Source organism: Salvelinus sp. IW2-2015, linkage group LG20, assembly GCF_002910315.2.
Source record: "Salvelinus sp. IW2-2015 linkage group LG20, ASM291031v2, whole genome shotgun sequence".
Taxonomy (NCBI): Eukaryota; Metazoa; Chordata; class Actinopteri; order Salmoniformes; family Salmonidae; genus Salvelinus; species Salvelinus sp. IW2-2015.
The window spans coordinates 76572947-76594005 of NC_036860.1; the positions used below are offsets into that span (position 1 = coordinate 76572947).

General features: G+C 45.7%; 1 protein-coding gene across 1 annotated transcript; it reads right to left on the reverse strand.

Annotated features, from left to right (window-relative positions):
* Positions 1-202: 202 nt before the first annotated feature.
* Positions 203-20879, reverse strand: LOC111980109 (sphingosine kinase 1). The gene is made up of 6 exons (XM_070449660.1): positions 20292-20879; positions 10804-10944; positions 10561-10584; positions 6916-7010; positions 6638-6753; positions 203-3963 (listed from the first exon to the last, which is right to left on the reverse strand). The coding sequence occupies exons 1-6, from the start codon at positions 20716-20718 to the stop codon at positions 3111-3113; spliced, it is 1656 nt and encodes a 551-aa protein (XP_070305761.1). The 5' UTR covers positions 20719-20879; the 3' UTR covers positions 203-3110.
* Between the last annotated feature and the right edge of the window lie 180 nt (positions 20880-21059).

Here is a 21059-nt window from a genome sequence, read left to right on the forward strand (position 1 = left end):
CACTGAAACACTGCTATCATAAAGATAAGATTAGTCTGGTCCTAAAAGCAGAACTATAATACACCCTCAAATACACAACACCTGTAATGGACAATATTAACCACTGGATTATCATTTTCACTTTATATAAAAACTAAAAAGAAAATTAACATTGTTAATGCTCTCTGGAAAAGATGGTTGCTAATGATGAACAAGACASAACTCTTGAAGAATTTGGGAATTTTATTACCATTCAGACAGTCGATACAGCATGATTCATGTATTTAGTTGTGGTTCTTACTAAATGGAAACCCTGGAAAAATATAGATCTCTCTCCTACACGGAAATGATGACATACAAAATGACATGAATGCAATGAGAAGACTACAGCAGTATTTGAATATTAATAACAGTACTATGATGTAGTCACTCCACAGTCCACCCTACCAGCCAAGGGKACAGGACASAGAAGRTAACAGTAGTTCAACACAATTGCAATTACTCCACTCAGATGTGTTGAGACCGGTTGTTTTTTGTACATATTACATAACAGTCACTAGGGTCAGCCAGGGTCAGCAATGGATGTCCGCTTGTCTGTTCGGTTGAGGAGARATTATATTCGGTTGAGGAGAGATGATACTCAGTATACACAGTCTAGCATGAGCTACCGTACCTGAGGTGATTCAAATGCAGGTTTTTGATATTCAGATGGAAATATGATAAGTGATTGTAGTTTAATTCAAAATGGCTCGTAATTGTTTTCATAACCTGGATACCAGTATGCTAGTGAATCAATGCAACCAAACATACAATGAATGAAAGTGAGCTATCATAAGATTTTATACATTACTACTGTTGTACCATAGAAACAAATGTGCAAGTACTTTGTCTGAACTTCCACCACTTGCACTGCAAAGACTGGTTAAGGTAAATCCACTAGGGGGACCCCTCACACTGCATAAAGAGCAGTGAGGCGTCCCAGAACGGGCCACATTAAAATAATTTGCATAGCTAATCTCTCAATTTGGATATGTGTTTTTACTTGTGTATGCATGGTCTATGACCTTGTCAACACCACCAGCAGAGCCTGACACATGATGATTAGGTAGGTAGATAGGTATGTATGGGGTAAAAGGTACCGTACAGTATGTTTAATATTTTTATCATAAATTATTTATCCAGCATTTCACTGTACTTGTGCATGTGACAAATAAAACTTGAACTTTTATTTATCTAAAGGCATATCAAAGTCAGGTACAGGCACAGAAATGGAAGATTGAAATCAGAATGGGAGAAGTTAATATCACATCTGCAGTCAGCATACCTTCAGGAAGAGTCATTTTAAGCATCCTTTTAGATTCATTATACAGTACATTAAAACCATTCCACCCATATGACATTTTGATCCAAACCAAACCAAGTGTGGGCTCTAGGATTAGTTAAACCAGTAATTGTTATATCTCTGGGGTGAACCCGACCTGGCATGAACTGGTGCGAGTAGAACTGATGATAATGCTCACATCTGCTCCAGTGCACTAAGCTCATCATCTCCGCCCTGACAAGAAAAAGGCCCCAGCAGAGAGCACAGCACTCTGGCCTGGTCGCTCCAACTCTTATTGATCGAGTCAATGTGCAAAACCCACTGACCCATGCAGTGCTGCGTAGTGCAAAWCCYTGTTTCCCTTCTTAGTGTGTGCKTGGACAGAAAACAACAGAAATATTTATATTATTTTATCTACAATAAAACCGTTCATAAAAATCGACAATGTGCTGTATCTTCTTCAACTGCTTGTAGTTCTATCAGCTAGTATTTTTCATTCACCCATAAAGCTTCAGAATAAGGACACATTAGGTGCTGATGGCTCCAAAATCTTGTGAAGGAGGASGGAGTACAATCTTAACACAGCTAGAAGAAAGGGATCATATGTAGCAGACGAGACCATCCCCCTCCTTGCTAAGTGCTCCAGATCTGAAAGGGAGAGTCAAGCCTGTGTGTTTGTGTGTCAGGAAGGAGGTGGTCCAAGAAGCATGTTGGCTAGAGCTGCAGCAGCAGCAAGAAGCATTTGGCTAGAGCTGCAGCAGCAGCAAGAAGCATGTTGGCTAGAGCTGCAGCAGCAGCAAGAAGCATGTTGGCTAGAGCTGCAGCAGCAGCTAAGAAGCATGTTGGCTAGAGCTGCAGCAGCAGCAAGAAGCATGTTGGCTAGAGCTCAGCAGCAGCAAGAAGCATGTTGGCTAGAGCTGCAGCAGCAGCAAGAAGCATGTTGGCTAGAGCTGCAGCAGCAGCAAGAAGCATGTTGGCTAGAGCTGCAGCAGCAGCAAGAAGCAGGTTGGCTAGAGCTGCAGCAGCAGCAAGAAGCATGTTGGCTAGAGCTGCAGCAGCAGCAGGGTAGGAGACAGGCAAGATATATAAGAAGGCAACCTCAGCTGGCCAGGTTCCTGAACCTCCACGCTGCTTGAACACAACCTCACTAGCACCTAACTCCTTCCACCCCATCCATTAAACGAAGAGGTAAAGTGGAGGTTTTCACTGATGAGAGAGAGAAGAGTAACCTAATATCATTGGTGGAGGTTTACAATGCTGCATTCTCCAACGTTGTGCTTCTCCATAGAGAACCTACATCCATGACTCGAACAGTATATCATGAGGTGGGAAGACCTTCATGTCAGGCCCGTGTCTCATCCTCCACAGAATGATTACCCCGGGGCTAGATAGCGGGCGTAGAGCTGGTTGCCTGCCACATCCTCGTGGGACAGAAGAATGTGCTTCTCTTCACGTGTGTCACACTTATTAAGTCAGACAGCGGAGCACACAAGGTACTCCTCAGCCGTGGGCCCCTCCCTACTAAACACACCGCTCACAACACACTATCATACACACACACTCTTAGCTGAGACCAGCCAGCTGCAAGAACACCCATGGCTTTGACCCTGAATGAAGCATGGAGAGGAAAGGGAGGATCTCTAAACAACAGGACACAGAGACATTCAGTATCTATATCTGTAGAAAAAAAGAGGGGGGATTTTCCAAAGGCTGATATAATGTCTTTGGCACTTTGTATATACAGTAGACAGAGTAAGAAAGGGAGTGAGAAGTCAGAGCTGTGGGGAGGACAGACTCTCCGAGTAGATTCTCAGCCTGAGATGAGCCTGGCGATTCCTTCATGAACCTGGGCCTGTACTGGCCCGTACTCCACCATCTCCCCGTCCACAGTGATCGCTCCCTCGGGGGACAGAGGCTCCAGGCGAAAGGCCTTCACCCTCTCATACACAAGGTGTGGGCAGCCAATGGCCAGGTGGCCCCCCTTCTCCATGGTCATGAAGAGTGTGAGCAGGGCTAGCCTGGAGATGCCTGCACGCACGTACAACAGGTGGATGAAGCCGTCGTCTGCTGCGGCCCCAGGGGCGGCAAACAGGTCCTCAGCCAAGTGGGACTGGAACATGGCCAATACCAGTACAAAGTCTTCCTCATTCACTACTGTCCAATGATCAGGCACCGGCTGCTCTAAGGCTGGTAGGAGCGAGTCAGGAGGCCCCTTCTGGTTGACTGGTTGGGGCTCGGTCCTCATGGTTGTGATGGCAATGTTGGAGGAGTTGTGGGCGGTGTTGTGGTTGGAGTTTGTGCTGTGGTTGTGGCGAGAGTTCTGATTGGGGGAGCTGTTGGGCCCACAGGGTAGAGAGGAGCAGAGGGAGGAGTTCTGGGGTGTGAAGGGAGGAGCAGGCAGGTATGCCARCCTACCCTGATATACCTTGAGGGAGGCCAGGCGCATCAGCGTACCMACCAGGAATCGCATGGGGCCAACGAGRCGGTACTTCTCGCTCTCRATGTCRACGTCGGCCACGAAGCCCCAGGCCAGGGAGAGGAAGGAGAAGATGCGCTGGCTGGAGGCCAGGTGGACAGAGACCAGGTCCAGCCGAGTCACCAGGCCTTTACACAGCAGGAAGCCACAGCTCAGCAGCAGCTCCTTACCCCAGGCCGGGGGAGACCTGCAGGGAGTAGCAGTCAGCTCACAGTAGACTGGGGCAGTTAGGTATCAGTCTATGGTTCAATTGAGCCGGAGCTACTCCTTCACTTAAAAGTAATGACCCTAACCCTAACTCTAGAATGGTAATACATTGTACTTACAGCAGTAACCCTAACCCTCGCCATAACCCTAACCTTAGGTTCATGTCCACAAGCCGGTTAAATCCTAATCCCATTGTTTTAAAGTAACTGTTCAGTGAAAATCTCACTTTTAAATTCATATTCTGCTAACTCATATCCACATAATGTTGTTGACTTGTCCTATACTCGTTTTTGTGGCCAAAGTATAACTTGGAGAAAAACTCAAAGTGACCGTTTCAAAAAGGCTTGCTATCTCCTCGTAGAGTATGATGTCATACTCCTGAGGAGGATGAGCTGGCAAATCAGCAGTCTAGAGGAGGATGAGCTGGCCAATCAGCAGTTTACTCACATTAATATTTTTAATGACCGGTACACTGTACACCCACACCATTCTGTTGTTGGGGTATGCCCACACCATTCCAACACAGAAAAGCTGCTTTTTAACATTCTTAATTACATTTTTKGGGGGGAAGGAACACTATTTAACTCATATTGTAATTAACTATAGGTCATATTTCATAGAGATCTGGAAACGCTGGACAGTTACAGTACTTTAAACATAACCATCTTCACTGTCTGACTGTAAGATAATGGGGTTAGGGTTGAACTGGGGTGTGGACATGAAGCTAGGGTAAGGGTTGTGGCTAGGGTAAGGGTTGTGGCTAAGGTAAGGGTTGTGGCTAGGGTAAGGGTTGTGGCTAGGGTAAGGGTTGTGGCTAGGGTAAGGTGGGATTGTGGCTAGGGTAGGGTTGTGGCTAGGGTAAGGGGTTGTGGCTAGGGTAAGGGTTGTGGCTAGGGTAAGGGTTGTGGCTAGGGTAAGGTTAAGGGATGTGGCTAGGGTTAGGGTTGTGGCTAGGGTAAGGGTTGTGGCTAGGGTAAGGGATGTGGCTAGGGTAAGGGTTGTGGCTAGGTAAGGGTTGTGGCTGGGTAATGGTTTGGGGGGGGGGTTAGGTAAGGGGTGTGGCCTAGGTAAGGTGTGGCTAGGGTATGGTTTGTTGGCTCGGGGTAAAGGATGTTGGCTAGGGTAAGGGGATTGTGGGGCTTAGGGTAAGGGTGTACTAGGGTTTAGGGTTGTGGCAGGTAAGGGGTTGTGGCTAGGGAGGGATTTGCTAGGGTAAGGGTGGTTGTTGGGTAGGGGTAATGGTTTGGCTAAGTAAAGGATGTGGCTAGGGTAAGGTTTGCTGGGGTAGGGATGTGGGCTAGGGTATTGGTTGTGGCTAGGGTAATGGTTGGGGCTAGGGTAAGGTTGTGGCTAGGGTAAGGGGATGTGCTAGGGTAAGGTTGTGGCTAGGGTGGGGCAGGTAGGTTGTGGCTCGGGTAAGGGTGTGGCAGGGTAAGGGATGTGCTCGGTAGGGTGCAGTAGGTTGTGCTAGGGTAATGGTTGTGCTAGTGTAATGGTTGTGGCTAGGGTAATGGATGTGGCTATGGTAAGGGTTGTGGCTAGGGTAAGGGTTGTGGCTAGGGTAAGGGTTGTGGCTAGGGTAATGGTTGTGGCTAGGGTAAGGGATGTGGCTAGGGTAATGATATGTGGCTTAGGGTAAGGGTGGTAGGTAGGGTTGTGGCTAGTAAGGTTTGGCTAGGGTAGGGATGTGGTAGGGTAAGGTTTTGGCTTGGGTAGTAAGGGTTGTGGCTAGGGTAAGGGATGTGGCTAGGGTTAGGAATGGTTGTGGCTAGGGTAAGGATGTGGCTAGGGTAATGGTTGTGGCTAGGGTAGGGTTGTGGCTAGGGTAGGGTTGTGGCTAGGGTAAGGGTTGTGGCTAGGTAAGGGTTGTGGCTAGGGTAAGGGTTGTGGCTCGGGTAAGGGATGTGGCTAGGGTAAGGGATGTGGCTAGGGTAAGGGTTGTGGCTAGGGTAGGGAGGGCTAGGGTAAGGATGTGGCTAGGGGTAGGGTTGTAGGGTAAGGGTTGTGGCTAGGGTAAGGGGTTGTGGCTAGGGTAAGGGATGTGGCTAGGTAAGGGTTGTGGTAGGGTAAGGATGTGGCTAGGGTAGTTTGTGCTAGGTAAGGATGTGGCTAGGGTAAGGGATGTGGCTAGGGTAAGGGTTGTGGCTAGGGTAAGGGTTGTGGCTAGGGTTAGCTTGGTTCGGGTTGAACAGGGGTGTTAGGGTTAGGGTTGTTCATAGGTTGCAAAGCTTTATTCAACTGTGATAGATATCTGATGTTATACAACTCGCTGTGTATTTTGTTGTTGTTTTTTGTTGATGTTGTATATGTAGGTGGCTCATATTTCACAAACAGCAGTAATAAAGGCGGTCCAGACACTACCTCAGAAGTAGTCCACTGAATTTCTAGTTGCTCTAGAACCCATTACATCACTCCATTAAAAGTAGCTATCAGCAACCGTCAAATAATGACTCTCCTTGGACTTTACGAAATGTGAAGCTGAAGCAGACACTATCTCTCTCCCTTGTCTCTCGAAGAAATGTGCCTAATCTGCCCAGTCAGATAATTACATCCATAGAAAAGGGATAAATCACCTTCTTTGTCCAGGCCAGTTTTCCTATCGCATTCCATTCTACTGTACTCTATGCATTTAAATGTCTCATTAGTGGACTTACTTAGTGTAGTGGTGGACGGAGGCTGCCAGGGCGTTGCCCGAGCCCCCTGGTAAGATGCCCAATGGGGTCTGGATGGCCTCCTCCCAGTCCTCTCTCTCCAGAAGACCATTCAACACCTGACCGGACAGGCAAACACACACAAACAGCATCAGGCCATGACGCTCCAACTGAGAGTTGTACCCCACAAATCCCACTGCTTATTCAAACAGTCTTAGGGAAACTTTAGACAAGTTAGCTATGCTGGAAATGTGTTCATGCAGTGTCTATACTTTTGGCACCTCGAACAGCAGCCCGTCTCCTGACAGGATGACCAGAGCGTCCCACTGTGACAGATCAGTCTCTCTCACCAGGTCCCTCGCATGGTTCTGGTGCTCTATGTGGGACAGAGAGAAACACCATGAGAGAGGGACAGCGAGAAGGAGGGAGGAAAGAGAGCGAGAATAAGGTCCGAGAGATGGCCTCCCTTCACCAGAAGCCCCCAGGGAGGGATCAGTGGGATGGGAGAGAAAAGAGATTCAATTTCCCTCTATCAGTCCATACATATCACATTAGACCATGCAGTGGCTATTCAACTGGCCGATGGCAGTCTTCAAAGCAGCCAGGCCTTAGTGCAAACATCTGCCACTGCTGTGATGGTTAATGTGACGACTGGGGCCGACTCTGTTTGTTTAGTGGAGTTTTTATTGGAGATGTCCTTGAGACAGTCGCGCTGCAGGGGGTCTTATTGGATCCCCCCTAAGCACACTGTCTAGCACCATTCTGCCAGCTGAGACTCGTGTTCTGCAGCAAATATCAGCTCTGCTAAAGGCAGTACTGTGTTTGTTTGTTATTGCAATTGTGTGTGTCTATGCCTGTGTCTGTGTGGGTGTGTTGAGGCATTGTCATCACAAGGGCATTACTTTTCTGCTTGAGTTATCGTATGTTTTGAGGTTTGAAAAATTACCAGAAAAAACTCCATTACTACATCCACCCCCCTCTCCTCCTCCTCTCCTCTTCATCTTCCTCTCCTCTTCTCCTCCTCTCCTCCCCCTCTCCTCCTCCTCTTCTCCCCCTCTCCTCCTCCTCCTCTTCTCCTCCTCTCCTAACATAACATGTACCTGTCCCCTAGCCCTCCCTCACCCACTGAGTTACCTTTAAGTCCATGCTGTTTGGTATGTATGGGGAGACTGAGAGCGGAGTGATGTGGTCCTGTGCTGTCAGGCAAAAGCAGAGGGAGGTTGTTGCGGCTGACTCAGCACTCTATGCTGCTGGCTGGAGGCTGAGGCTGCACTTCCCAGCCCTCTGCTTATTCACCGGGTCAGTGCCACATGCAAACACACATAGGCAGGGGCTACCTCACCATCTCTTGACTTTCTGGATTTTATGTAATCCTCTCTTCTGATGAGCTATAGCTTGGTAGCTACTTTCTGTTAATGTGATATGAACCAAGGTCCCTTTTGGGTTAGGATGATACCAACGCATGCCCAATATAACGTTATTCTGCTCTCAGTTTCCAGTGATGACCAGTGTGTAGGGGACTGACCAGTGATGACCAGTGTGTAGGGGACTGACCAGTGATGACCAATGTGTAGGGGACTGACCAGTTTGTGCACATGCAGGTGCACACAAGCACATGAACACACACCACAGAAAACCCCAGATTTACCCCCTCGCTGAAAGACGATCCTCTCAGTGTGCCTTAGTCCTCTGGCATAGACTAGTAGGTGACATGATAGTTCTGCAGGGCTCCATTCYCTAASTGGAGGCAGGCAGGGCAGCGAGGTGGCGCTGGTTAATCCACTCAGRCAGGCTAGCTACAGTACCCAGGCAGTGGAGGGGRAGCAGTGCTAGCTGAGCGCTAGCTGAGAGAGCCTCTGGTGACYCATATTCTCCCAGCCCCAGCTCCCAGCAGTCCCAGGTCRGCATCGTCACGCCGACYRTCGGTAATTAGACTGYCTTTKTTCATCACCAYCCAGATGCTAACCTTCCCCATGTCCCCTGGGACTGAACTCACACTCTTTCTMCTCTCTCTCTGTTCTCTCCTTTTTCAGTTGTTTCAAAGATTAAGAAGGCATTGAACAACTCATAGGTGTCTTGGTGATGGTTTGTAACGGCGGCAGAGATAGCTTCTTGTCAGCTATACCGGGTGAATGTTTGTAACCTGGCAGAGAACTTCTTGTTCAGCTATACCAGGGTGATGTTTGTAACGCTGGCAGAGATAGCCTTCTTGTCACACTGTACCGGGTGATGGTTTGTACAGCTGGCGAGATGAGCTTCTTGTCAGCCTATACCGGGTGATGGTTTGTAACGCTGGCAGAGAGATGCTTCTTGTCAGCTATACCGGGTGATGTTTGAACGCTGGCAGAGATAGCTTCTTGTCAGCTATACCGGGTGATGGTTGAAGTATAGGTTGGTGTTAATGTGTTAGGTCTGAAGGGATTTCTAAAAGTCTTTCTGGCTCCTTGGATTGTTCTGCTGCTCAAAGATACCTGACTTTTATTCAGTGAAAGGTTATGCAGAGTTCAGTGACTTTGAACTCATTGCTACTGTTAGTGAAAAGCAGCTGAGAGTATATAATACTGGGAGCAGGGAACCAACAAAGGCAGTGCCAAACAGTCAACACCTGGTGTGTGTTGTGGTGTGTGGTGTGTGTGTTGTGTGTGTGTTGTTGTGTGTGTGTGTGTGTTGTGTGTGTGTGTGTGTGGTGTGTGTGTGTGTGTGTGTGTGTGTGTGGTGTGTGTGTTGTGTGCTAGCTGGTGTGTGTGCGATGTGTGTGTGTGGTGGTGCCAATGCAGGGCAGTGCGCTAATAGGGTTCAAGCAGGAGGTGTAAGGGACTGAGTTGACCAGTGGTGTAGGGGACACCATGTACATGTGTAGGGGACTGAGTTGACCAGTGTGTTAGCTGACCAGTTGATGCAGGTGTAGGGGACTGACAGTTGTGACCATGTGTAGGGGACTGACCATGATGACCAGTTCTGTCCGTGTGACCAGTGTGTAGGGGCGACCAGTGATCCAATGTGAGGACTGACAGTGATGACCAAGTTTGTAGGGACTGGACCAGTGTCATGACCAGTTGTGTGTTAGGAGGACGACCAGTGATGACCAAGTGTGTAGGGACTGACCAGTGATGACCATGTGTAGGGACTACCAGTGATGACCATGTGTAGGGAACCTGACCAGTGATCTGACCAGATATGTACAGTGATAGGGGACTGACCAGTGATGACCAATGTTGTAGGGGACGACCCAGTGTATGCCCAACTGTGTAGGAGACTGACCAGTTTGATGGACCAACGTGCATAGGGACACTGACCAGTAGATGACCAGTGTGTGTGGGACTGCAGGTGACTGACCGATGTGGAGATGACCAAGTGTGTAGGGGCACTGACCAGTATGACCAACGTGAGGGAGCTGACCAGTGAATGACCAAGTGGCAGGGACTGCCAGTGATGACCAATGGTTGTTAGGGAACTGACCAGTGATGACAAAGCCAATGTGTGGAGGACTGACCAAGTGATGACCAATGTTGTGTGTAGGGGAATTGACCAGTGATGGACCACTATGTGTAGGGGACTGACCAGTTGACCAGTTGTAGGATGACCAGTGATACCATGTGTGTAGGGACTGGACCAGTATGACCAATGTGTAGGGAACTGACCGATGACATGTGACTGAACCAGATGATGTTGTAGGGGCGACCATGAATGAACCAATGTGTAGGGGACCTGACAGTGATGAACCAATGTGTAGGGGGAACTGACCAGTGATGACAACTGTGTAGGAGACTGACCCAGTCATGCCAATGTGTGGGAATGACCAGTGATGACCAATGTGTGTAGGGGACTGACCAAGTGAATGACCAATGTGTAGGGGACTGACCCAGTGCATGACCCAATGTGTAGGGAACTGACCAGTGATGACCAGATGTGTGTAGGGGACTGACCAGTGATGACCAATGTGTAGGGAACTGACCAGTGATGACCAATGTGTGTAGGGGACTGACCTGATGACCAAATGTGTTAGGGAACTGACCAGTGATGACCAATGTGTGTAGGGGACTGACAGTGATGAACCAATGTGTAGGGACTGACCAGTGATGACCAATGTGTGTAGCGGGACTGACCAGTGAATGCCAAGTGTAGGGGACTGACCAGTGATGACCATGTGAGGAACTGACCAGTGAGACCAATGCTGTAGGACTTAGCCTCGGTGAGCATGGAGCTCGATTTGCCCAGAGAAAAGCAGTGGAGAGCCTGGCCCCGCCCACTCTCGGGGTTCACCAGAACCATGACCCTGCAGGGCCGCCGTACCTCATAGTACTTCACATCTGCAGAGAGAGAGAGAGAGAGAGAGAGAGAGGGGAGAGAGAGAGAGAGAGAGAGAGAGAGAGAGAGAGAGAGGAGAGAGAGAGAGAGAGAGAGAGAGAGAGAGAGAGAGAGAGAGAGAGAGAGAGAGAGAGAGAGAGAGAGGAGAGAGAGAGAGGAGAGAGAGAGAGAGAGAGAGAGAGAGAAGAGAGAGAGAGAGAGAGGAGAGAGAGAGAGAGAGAGGAGAAGAGAGAGAGAGAGAGAAGAAGAGAGAGAGGAGAGGAGGAGAGAGAGAGACGAGAGAGAGAGAGAGAATAGAAAAGAGAAGCAATAGAGTGAGAGATGTAGATAAACAGAAGAGGGAAGAAGGAATAGTTTGTGAGTTGGTATTCTCAAGCTGTCAAGGGAATAATTGCTCCACTTAATTTTCTAGTATCAAGGAAACATCAATCATGCAACTCTCCATTGTCTTCCAAAATGTTTTTCTGACATCAATCTCAGACATGTCAAAGTGGTTATGAAAGGAGTCTCTACCCTCTAGATCCCTTGGCAGAAAACCATTGTTCAAAAAGATAGCATTAAACAGTGATACCAAGGGCAGTGACACCATTCACTCACAGATGGTGCTTGACGTTATTGTTTTTGTGACCCACTTATTTTTCCCCAGAAATGTAAGTCAAACAAAACACATGCCACCTCAAGTCATTCGCCTAATGTTGAAGTTGATGATATGCTCTGGAACTTTGGCGAATACTAAGTATTTTTTAAACCTGCCGCTTTGGGCTGGATGTGTCAATCTGAAGTTTTACCTAAATTAGCCACAAATCCCTAGTTTGAAAGCAACAGTTTTTCTGTGCTGCGCTATTTTCCCTACATTTTCCCACAGGTGGGCCAGCCCCCTAGCAATTTGAGTTGCAGCGAATGAGCTTCAGCCCCTCACAATTTGAGTGAAAGCTAGCAAGATGCACACAGAGCAGAGCGAGACAGAAAGCATTAACGTGGTGCACATATCTGCACATAAGTGAGGTAACACAATTTTCGGGAACCACTTTTGGCTCATGAGTGCTACTTTCAGAACTACTGGCTAAAAAGTATACAAAACTACCGGAGAATGTGGTTATCTTTACAATTATTACCAGACACCAACGGATTAATTAAAAGCTGGCTGAACTTGTTCAGATGTTGCAGAGCCCCATGAGAGATCATTTCAGAGACAGTTGTTTTTAACTCAGGATGAACTCCTAGCCTCTGATACTGTAGTTACTATAGATGCCCTTGTCTTTCTGCACAGGGGACAGTGTCTTCTCAGAGGCCATAGTAAATCATAAGAGAGATTTAGGGCTGTCCCCGACAAAAACAAATCTTAGTCGAGAGTCGTCTGTTCTTTCGAACAATAGATTGCTCCAAATTTAAAAACATGTGTTTTTCCATTTATAGACACACCCTATGTTTGAATACAATCAACTATATGCAGGCTACTTATCTTGTCTGATGCTTTAAGCACTGCGATTAAAAATTAAGACACACAAATTACTAAAGAGGAAGCTAGAGATCAATAAGCCTAACCTGTTCCTGACCCGACCCTCCTCCTCTCGCTGCTGCTGGGCTTCGCAGATTCTGCCATTATGCTCCTGAAGTTGCCGGTAATAGGATACACCAGCGGATGGCAACCTTTTCCATTTGTAGTGCCAAGTTATCATACCATTTCTCCTGATCTGCGTGCCAGTTATGATTTTCATGTGCACTTATTCGTGGAACAGTTTCATTTAATTTATTTTAAAGTCCTCATGTCTCAAAATCAATTTCATGTGGTTAATCACAATTCTATCTAAATTAATATTATTCAAATAAAAAAATTACTTCTATTGCCATTGCTAATATGTAAAAATATCCTGGGCTCTCAGAGTTTCCCAAACAGACAAAGCTGTAGGCTATTTGCGCAAGGGATAAGAAGTAATCAGGCAGGCYTATTTTATGACGTTTCAACCGGATCAGAGCATGAGATTTATTTTTTCACCCTTTCATGCTGAGTGGTTATCAAAAGGGAGCAAATTTTTCAATTAGGCTACGTTAAGGAACTATTGTCATTCTCAATGGATGTAAAAACAGACTGTTTATTTGCTGTTTGAGGCGAAGGAAAAATGACTTTGAGAAACTCCACAGTGATGGTGAGTTAAGACAATCAGAAATAGTATCAGATCCCCAAATGGGCACATTTATAGGTCTACATTTGCGTGCAGGCCAGGTAGCCTAGGCCTACTTCTATGTGTAATCAGGTGCATGTACTTACTCAAGATTGACAGAAGCGCTTCAAACAAAAGACAGTGAATAAATTGACAACTCGGAAATGGAATGAAATAAACCAAAACTTAGGTTGTGCACTCTGCCAACAACGTTTCCACTCCTACAATGACAAGACTGTAAAAATAATATAGTTTTTAGCTTACAGCACCTGGTATTCCCAGGCGATCTCCCGTCCCAGTACTAACCAGCCCCGACCCTGAACAGGCAGTTTGGTCACAAGCCATATTTTGTTTACCCCGTTTTCTCCCCAAATTAAGTCCCTTGGCTCATCTCTGCAACTCCTCAATTTGCTCGGGAGAGGCGAAGGTTCTCCGAAACATGACCTGCCTGGCCACCTACTTCTTATGACACTGCTCACTTAACCCGGATGTCAGCCGCACCAATGTGTCAGAGGAAACACCGTTCAACTGATGACCGGAGTCAGCTTGCAGGCGCCCGGCCCTGTCACAAGGAGTTGCTAGAGCACGATGAGCCAAGGGAAGCCGCACCGGTCACCCTCCCATACCCCGGATGGCCAATTGTGAGCAGTCCTATGGGGTTCCCGGTCACGGCCGGTTGTGACACAGCCTGGGATCGAACCCCGGGCTGTAGTGATGCCTCAGTAATGCGGTGCAGTGCTTTTTGACCGCTGTGCCACCCAGGACCAGTAATTATGATAAGATATTGAATGTATTAACATAAATTACCATAACCAAACAAACATTCCAAATGAGAATTTATGGTAATTAACGGTAAATGTACTACTGGTGATACTGCGGTCTGCCATCCCTGCGGCCTCAAAATGGATTAGTCCACATAATTTAAAAAATATATATTTGCCACTGCTCGACTAAAGAAATCTTGGTCAAGCAACAGCCTATCGACCAAACAATCGACCAATCGACTAATTGGGGTCATCTTTACAGAGATTACACTTGTTTGTGGTTATGAGTAGTACTTCAGACGCAAATTAACCTTGTCAGACATTATCAGTACCGGATCAAGTTTGGCAGTTGAGCATTATCCTCTGAACCCTGCATGTGCCACATGCGGAAGCAACTTCCCACCAGTGAATGTGAGTCCGGTTCTGCTGGGCATTGGAACCGGTCCTATGGGCCTAATTGGACCCTTGGGAGCAGTGAAACAGCCATCGCACTGCCCTGTGAATTCCATCCTGTAGCCTCATGCCAACAGGACTGGCACCAGTACACCCTTACCCTGCTGTGCCACTGTCCCTCCACACAAGGCCCCTCTGTCTGGTTCATGCCCAGTGCCGTCTGAGCGGAAATGGCCTCCCCTGTCCCTGCCCAGAAATCCAATTACCAGCCGGCTGACCTGGAGTGGCACCTCCTACTCATTTGGCTCCTTTGCAGGGAAAGCAGAGGTACCGAAATATCTCAAAGTGAGGTGTGAAACCATCAGAAAGAGCAGTATTAAGACAGTATCAAAACACAATCTTGCTAACTCTTCCCCATTCATACAAAGGGTTGCCATTGTATTTTTTGCTTCACACTACACAATGTGGCTTTTATACACTAAAGGCTCTGCCTTCATGTCTTTCAGACACAATGGTGGATGCTGCCGTTTGGTACATAACTTTTAGGGTCCGTTTTTCCACTCAAGTGAGGTCAAATGAGCTCTATAAAATGCTCTCAATACAATGAGCCAAATAAAGGCTTCAATAAAACAGTTCAGGGATGACAGAACAATCGCTGCCTCCTCAGGGGTCAAAGCCAATGCTGTAGTCCTTGTGCCTCAAATACAGAGGCGGTTTAATATCCTCCCCTGACAGCTTGTGAGTAGGAATTCAGCACCGCCTTAACCACCACAGAACATGAGATATTTCCATGTAAGCAATATCATGCTCTGCTGTATTCTGCTGTGTTTCCTGTCTCCTTCAGTCTCCTGTAGCAGTACATTAATAGTTACTTGGGGCTAAAACTAAAGACGCAAACTAGACGTTGGTCTACTCATTAACTTGGTAACGTTAGTTTTAAACATAGAGCCTCCCATTGTTCAAAAGCCTTCAGCTCCCAGAAGCCTCAGAGTATATTTCGAGGAAGCATTTCCATGGTTCCTGGGTCAGTAAGAGGTGGGCTCTAACATATGTGCTCACAGGTGATCTAATCAGTCAAAGACCGGTTATCATTATTAGGTCTATTTATGGTACAATTGGGTATGGAAAACATATTAAGTTGACATTAAAAGAAGTGTACGTTTGTGCACCTATGGACTGCAACTAGAAATACTGTATAGCTTGGTGTTTCACTTATCACAGGAAAAAAACTCCTTCACATGGATACAGCACGAAAGCAAAGCTATCCGAATTGAAGTTGGTTATCAGAGCTTGATAGTTACAAAAGTTTCAGTAGCAKTCATACAGGGTTCATTATAGCATTGTTTACACCTAGCGCTAACATGTGATCTGATCAATATGATCCAATAACTATGTGATCAAGGTTTGTCGTGTCTACACATTGTATTAAAATGTGTCTCTTATCCGTTCACTGTGTCCGCATTGTGACCAGATTAGCTGGTGCCTCCCTGTAAGCAAATTATTTGACAGATATTCTTTCAAAATAACATGAATGTATTTATTTTAAGACAATTACTGATGCCGTAAATCAATGGTGGTATCTGTCAATGATGTTTGAGGCTGGTATAATGATAATTTAAATAGTTTGACCATTGCAGATCTGTTTACACTTGACTGATATCCAGACACAATCCGTGCCTGACTACCTCGGGAAGATCTGATTACAATCAAATCACAATGTGTCTTTTCATCGTCTACACCTGTCTAAAAATGTGGGCACAATCATAATACTGACAAGATCAGTACAAAAGGCGCATGTTAGAACTAGGTATGAACAGGGCTTCTGTTTCAGGCGGTGATCTTCACCAGCCAAGTTGGTTACAGAAACAGTGAGGACCCTAAATAAAGAGCCAGCTCAATATTGTTTTTGATTTAATAATTAAAGCTTTGATGCCCATTCCCTAAGTCATATTTTGTAACATGCTGCCCAGAGTCATTTCTGTGGAAACAACCTTTTAGGCCCTGTGTGTGTGTGTGTGTGTGTGTGTGTGTGTGTGTGTGTGTGTGTTGTGTGGCTGTGTGTGTGTGTGTGTGTGTGTGGCTGTGGTTAAGTGCCTGTGGGCAGATGTGACCCTGACTCATGCTGAAGGGCTGTCTGACAAGCAAGCTAGTGTGTGTGTTTCTCTGAGGAAAAGGGTAAACAGAAAGGTGAGGTGGCTGAGTAAGTACTAACAAGTACTGAGGCTGGGATCAAATGAACGGAACTGATTAACTGATCAACTTTGCTGTGTATAATCAATCTATTACTAAAGCAATACATATAGTATTACCAAACACATGAATTTAGAACATAATATCTCTCATTATGTCCACACACTATTGCATTATTGCTTTGACACATCAATATAAGTGAAAACTAGCCAGAACACTGAGGAAAACAAAATACAATGCTGGTAGAAATGGCTTTAAGTGAAAGCTTGCTGTCTCAGGTGTCCCCAAGGTGTAACACTACCTCCATAACTCAGACATAGCTGGCATATCTGCAAACAAGCTTGAGTGAGTCCAAGATTAGGGTGGGGGGTTAGACACCCAGCCCACAGAGGTAGAGCCAGGGCCCTGACAGCCTGTCACAGGCAGGCCTGTCTGAGGGAGCAGAGCAGGAGACGAGGGCCCCGGGGGACCAGCCTGGCTGGGGTGAGAGGCCACTGATGTAGCAGGGGCACCGTTCAGCTCTTGTCTCCATCACTGAGAGACACTGTGGCGCCAGCAGAGCATTGGGCCGTAGGGCGATATCACAGTGACAAATACATACCCTCTCTGTGGAACACACACGGAGAGACAACATTTTGAAGTTTTAAAGCTAATTTCCTGCAATTTTACACATTTTGMCATGGCTTTTGACATGTTCTTATGCTATCTGAGTGACTCAAACATTATAACAAAATCAATGGGGGCCATGACGTTTTTTGAATTTTAGATTCTCCCAGAGTTTTTATTTTGGTGATTGTTAGTTATCAAAGATGATCTTATTAAAAATATGTAGGTCCATTATCTTTTTTACATACTTCATATCTGGTTTTAGTCGTTTAAGTTCACACTGAAATTGTTTTACCTTCCTGAAAGTCAAGACAGACTGAATTTCTTTACAAAAATGCAGACATTCATTTTATGGTACCTCTAAGCATGGCAAATAGCAGGATATTACCTTCCATGGCCTTTGATGTGCAAAAGTACATCACATTGTTTGAGGATTTCGTTATTTACACCTCATTCAGTCCGTTATGACCTGGCTGTGACAGGAACTGAATGGTAGACTGCAGATACTTAAACACACACTGTGCAGTCCTTACACAGTCAAGCTGTGACTGAACCACAATAATAAAAAATAAAAAAAGGAATATCTAGCATCTACAGTTTCAACAAAATGATGTGGTATTACGCACTGAAAGTGTCTGATAGCTTTTCCTAAACATTAACCTTATAGCAAAAAAAGCAATTGCCTTCTTAATCCAATTCCAATTCTTAATCCAGATAAAATGAAATTAATTAACATAAATATTCCTTTTGGGATTAGTCGGTCCCTCTGACTTTCATACACCCTCTAGAACAGAGATTAGTCGGTCCCTCTGACTTTCATACACCCTCTGTCCCTCTGACTTTCATACATTAAGGTCACTCCCCTCACCTGGTTGTCTAGGGCTTAATTGAAAGGCAAAACAAAAACCTGCAGACACTAGGCCCTCTATGGAATGAGTTTGACACCCTTGCTCGAGAACAAGGAATTAATGTGGCATATTTTGTTGCATCTATTAGCTTCCCATTACTCATTTAAAATACATAATATATTCTGTTGAATACTGTATTATTGTCTGGCCCGAATCTTGAATGCTAAAAAAAACGTATAAATTAATGATATCATTGCATTATGCATTAGTCACTGTACTACAGATGGAGAAGCCTTCTTGTACTAGAGCAGGAATCCTGAGTCATGCCACAGTTCATCAATTGTTAGCATTTCAATGGCTTATCATCAGTGGCTATCGATAGACACTTCATTAATATACCTCTCAGGTCAGGTTACCATCTGTCTTCTTGGCAAAGCTCTGAAACTCCAACTCCTTTGTGTGAGTTGCCTAAGGTGCAACTCACACAAAGACCCTTGTCTCAGTTGCCTTGGACACCTAAAGGCCAATTCACGKGGCGACCTCATTCCTTATTCCACCAACACCTGACTCCATTTCTGGCAACCAACATTCCAAATCCGTCACTGTCAAATCAAATATCCGTTTCCTCTAGAACTATGCCACTGAGGGGTCTAGAGAGTGCCCCTAAGCATGGGCCCCTAAGCAGATAATAGGCAGGCACCCCTGTTTTATGGACAATTATCTTCACTCTGTCTAATGGGGAATATTTAAGATGAATAAAGTTGATATTCAGTTAAGATAATTAACACCATGCTTAGCATATGTATATGTTTTCCCGTTCTGTAATACATGATTTCCAGTGCTCTATTTATGATACTCATTTGTGTAGGGGTTGATGGTCACTAGCCCTGTCACTGAATGTTATGGATTGTTCTCATATCGTTCGATAGTGATTGACGCCAGAGCTACTGAAGAAACAAGGACCGAGTACACAATGACATTATGAACACTGTGTGATTCTGTAGCGGCTGGCAAAGTCACTGTCTTTTATTTTGACTTCATACAAGGCTCTCGGGCTGATGTTTAGAGAATATTTGGTACTGTCTGATTAATATATAAGTGCCTTCTCAGAGAAGGACTGTCAGATGTTTTTTATGTTTCTATGCTGGAGGGTGTCTCCTTGTTGCAACTTAAACCGAATAGATGTATGATTGACTATATCCTCGACAGCTCTCCTTTTTATTCAGATGGAAATTCCCTTACATTCTGCCTATTTAGGCCCATGGCACATGCACTCCTATCTTATTTGTGTGACTGTTCTTGTCTATCAGCGTATCAGTGTTTTGTTCCTTGTCATGTTCTATGTTTTTGTGTGGAGCCCAGGAAGAATAGCTGCTGCTTCGCAAGAGCAAATGGGGATCCGAATAAACCAATAAAACCAATCTAATAATGCAATTTAATGAAGCACACAATAATGTGAGACATTTCATCTTGTAGCAATAACTTGGATAAACTCAATTCAAAATAATGTGTGATATTTTGACAGAATGTCAGCATAATATTTTGTATATGGCTCTCCCTGAGGCAGCTTCATCCACACCAAATGATCTCCTCAGTGAGTGATAACTGGGTAACTAGCATCAGCAGCACTCTGTTTCATGTTCAGAACTGAAGGGTCAGTCGGGTCTCTGCACATGGACCTAAGTCTATGACATGGACTGAAGATTTTTCAAAAGCATGCATTTCAATATGGTTGTGTTGTAATAAGGGTTTTCCTGATCCAAGACAACCGGCATAAGCACCATTAGATGAAAAACGATGAGTTCAATCACTTGAGTACTTGGGTTCAGCAATGTTGCTTTTGGGATGACTAAATTACCCCTTACAAATTATACAGAAATTTCACAGTTGCAAATCTATGCAAATGATTTCACTCTGAGAAAGGTAACTGGCAGTCATCCTCCCACAGCAGGTAAAGCTGGTTCTTGGGTGTGAGAGATGAACAACATTCCATTTCCAGGACATTCCATTTCCTTCTCCAAGCTTTCCCAGTCAGTTGGCACTTAAGCCTATCCTATTCTATAGAAACCGAGTAAGCAGGTTGTGAATTACTGGACCTTAGGTGCAGTATGGGATAAAGGTGATGGAAAGTTACCCTCACATTTTGAACTGAATTTATAAGCCCCATTTCCCTGGGCAGAGTATACAATTCCTCCTAAATAAATGAGGAAACATATAGACCCACAGTATATGGCAATGATGACAGACGTTTTCAGGTTATCCATATAAATAGCCTAAAGTTTGATGCTGTTTGGCTAAATTAAATTAGAACCTACGCCCTCATCAAACATAACTAAACCAGAAAGAAACAACTGTTTTATTTCAACTATGCAGCCTTGCTTCTCACCATGTCGTCGGGGTATCTGGCGGATAGAAGCCTCTCTGATGGCACGCGCCCATCTCTCTGCCTCTTGAAGATTGGTGAGAGGGTCCTGGACCAGTGCGACCCGAAAGCACTGCTCTACTTTCTGCCGGGCCATGCCTGTGCTTATCCATCGCCTCTTGAACGGGTAGAAATAGGCTGTAAAGAACGCCCCAACGTCYGCTTCGTCCTCCACTTTATAAGCCCGGCAGCCAAGACAGTCAGCTAAATGGAAAACCAMCTCATCCTGTCCAGGTGACGATGRGATCTTTTGAATAGTGAGAGCACTCTCAGTCAAACTCACAGAATATCTGACCTTTGCGTTGAGCGAGTCCGTGAATTCTCCATAAAGCCCTTCCACGACACCATTGYGCTGMCGGGATGGGTCYGGTTCGGCGATGTCGTTATCCATCCCGTGGACRATGTGATYCKCAGATCGGCGTGCGGTTGATGAGGATRACTGCGGCTGGCTGCCCCTGCCTGTTTGACTGCTGTTGGACCCGGAGTCAACCAGCTGTTTTCCTTGTTGAAAGGTCTCTCCCTAGTGACTAAAAGGGGAATCACACACTGAGAAATKAAAGTTGGACAAGGATGCCCCATGYCAGGAATCCACCTCTTCTCATGGAATATAATAAATGYTTTGCATCTTGAGCAAATATTACCATAACCCATTTTCCTGCAGGCTACTGGTTACATTGTTGATCAGTTAGGCCTATTTACCGCTTTGCTATTTACCTCGTGGATAATGAATAG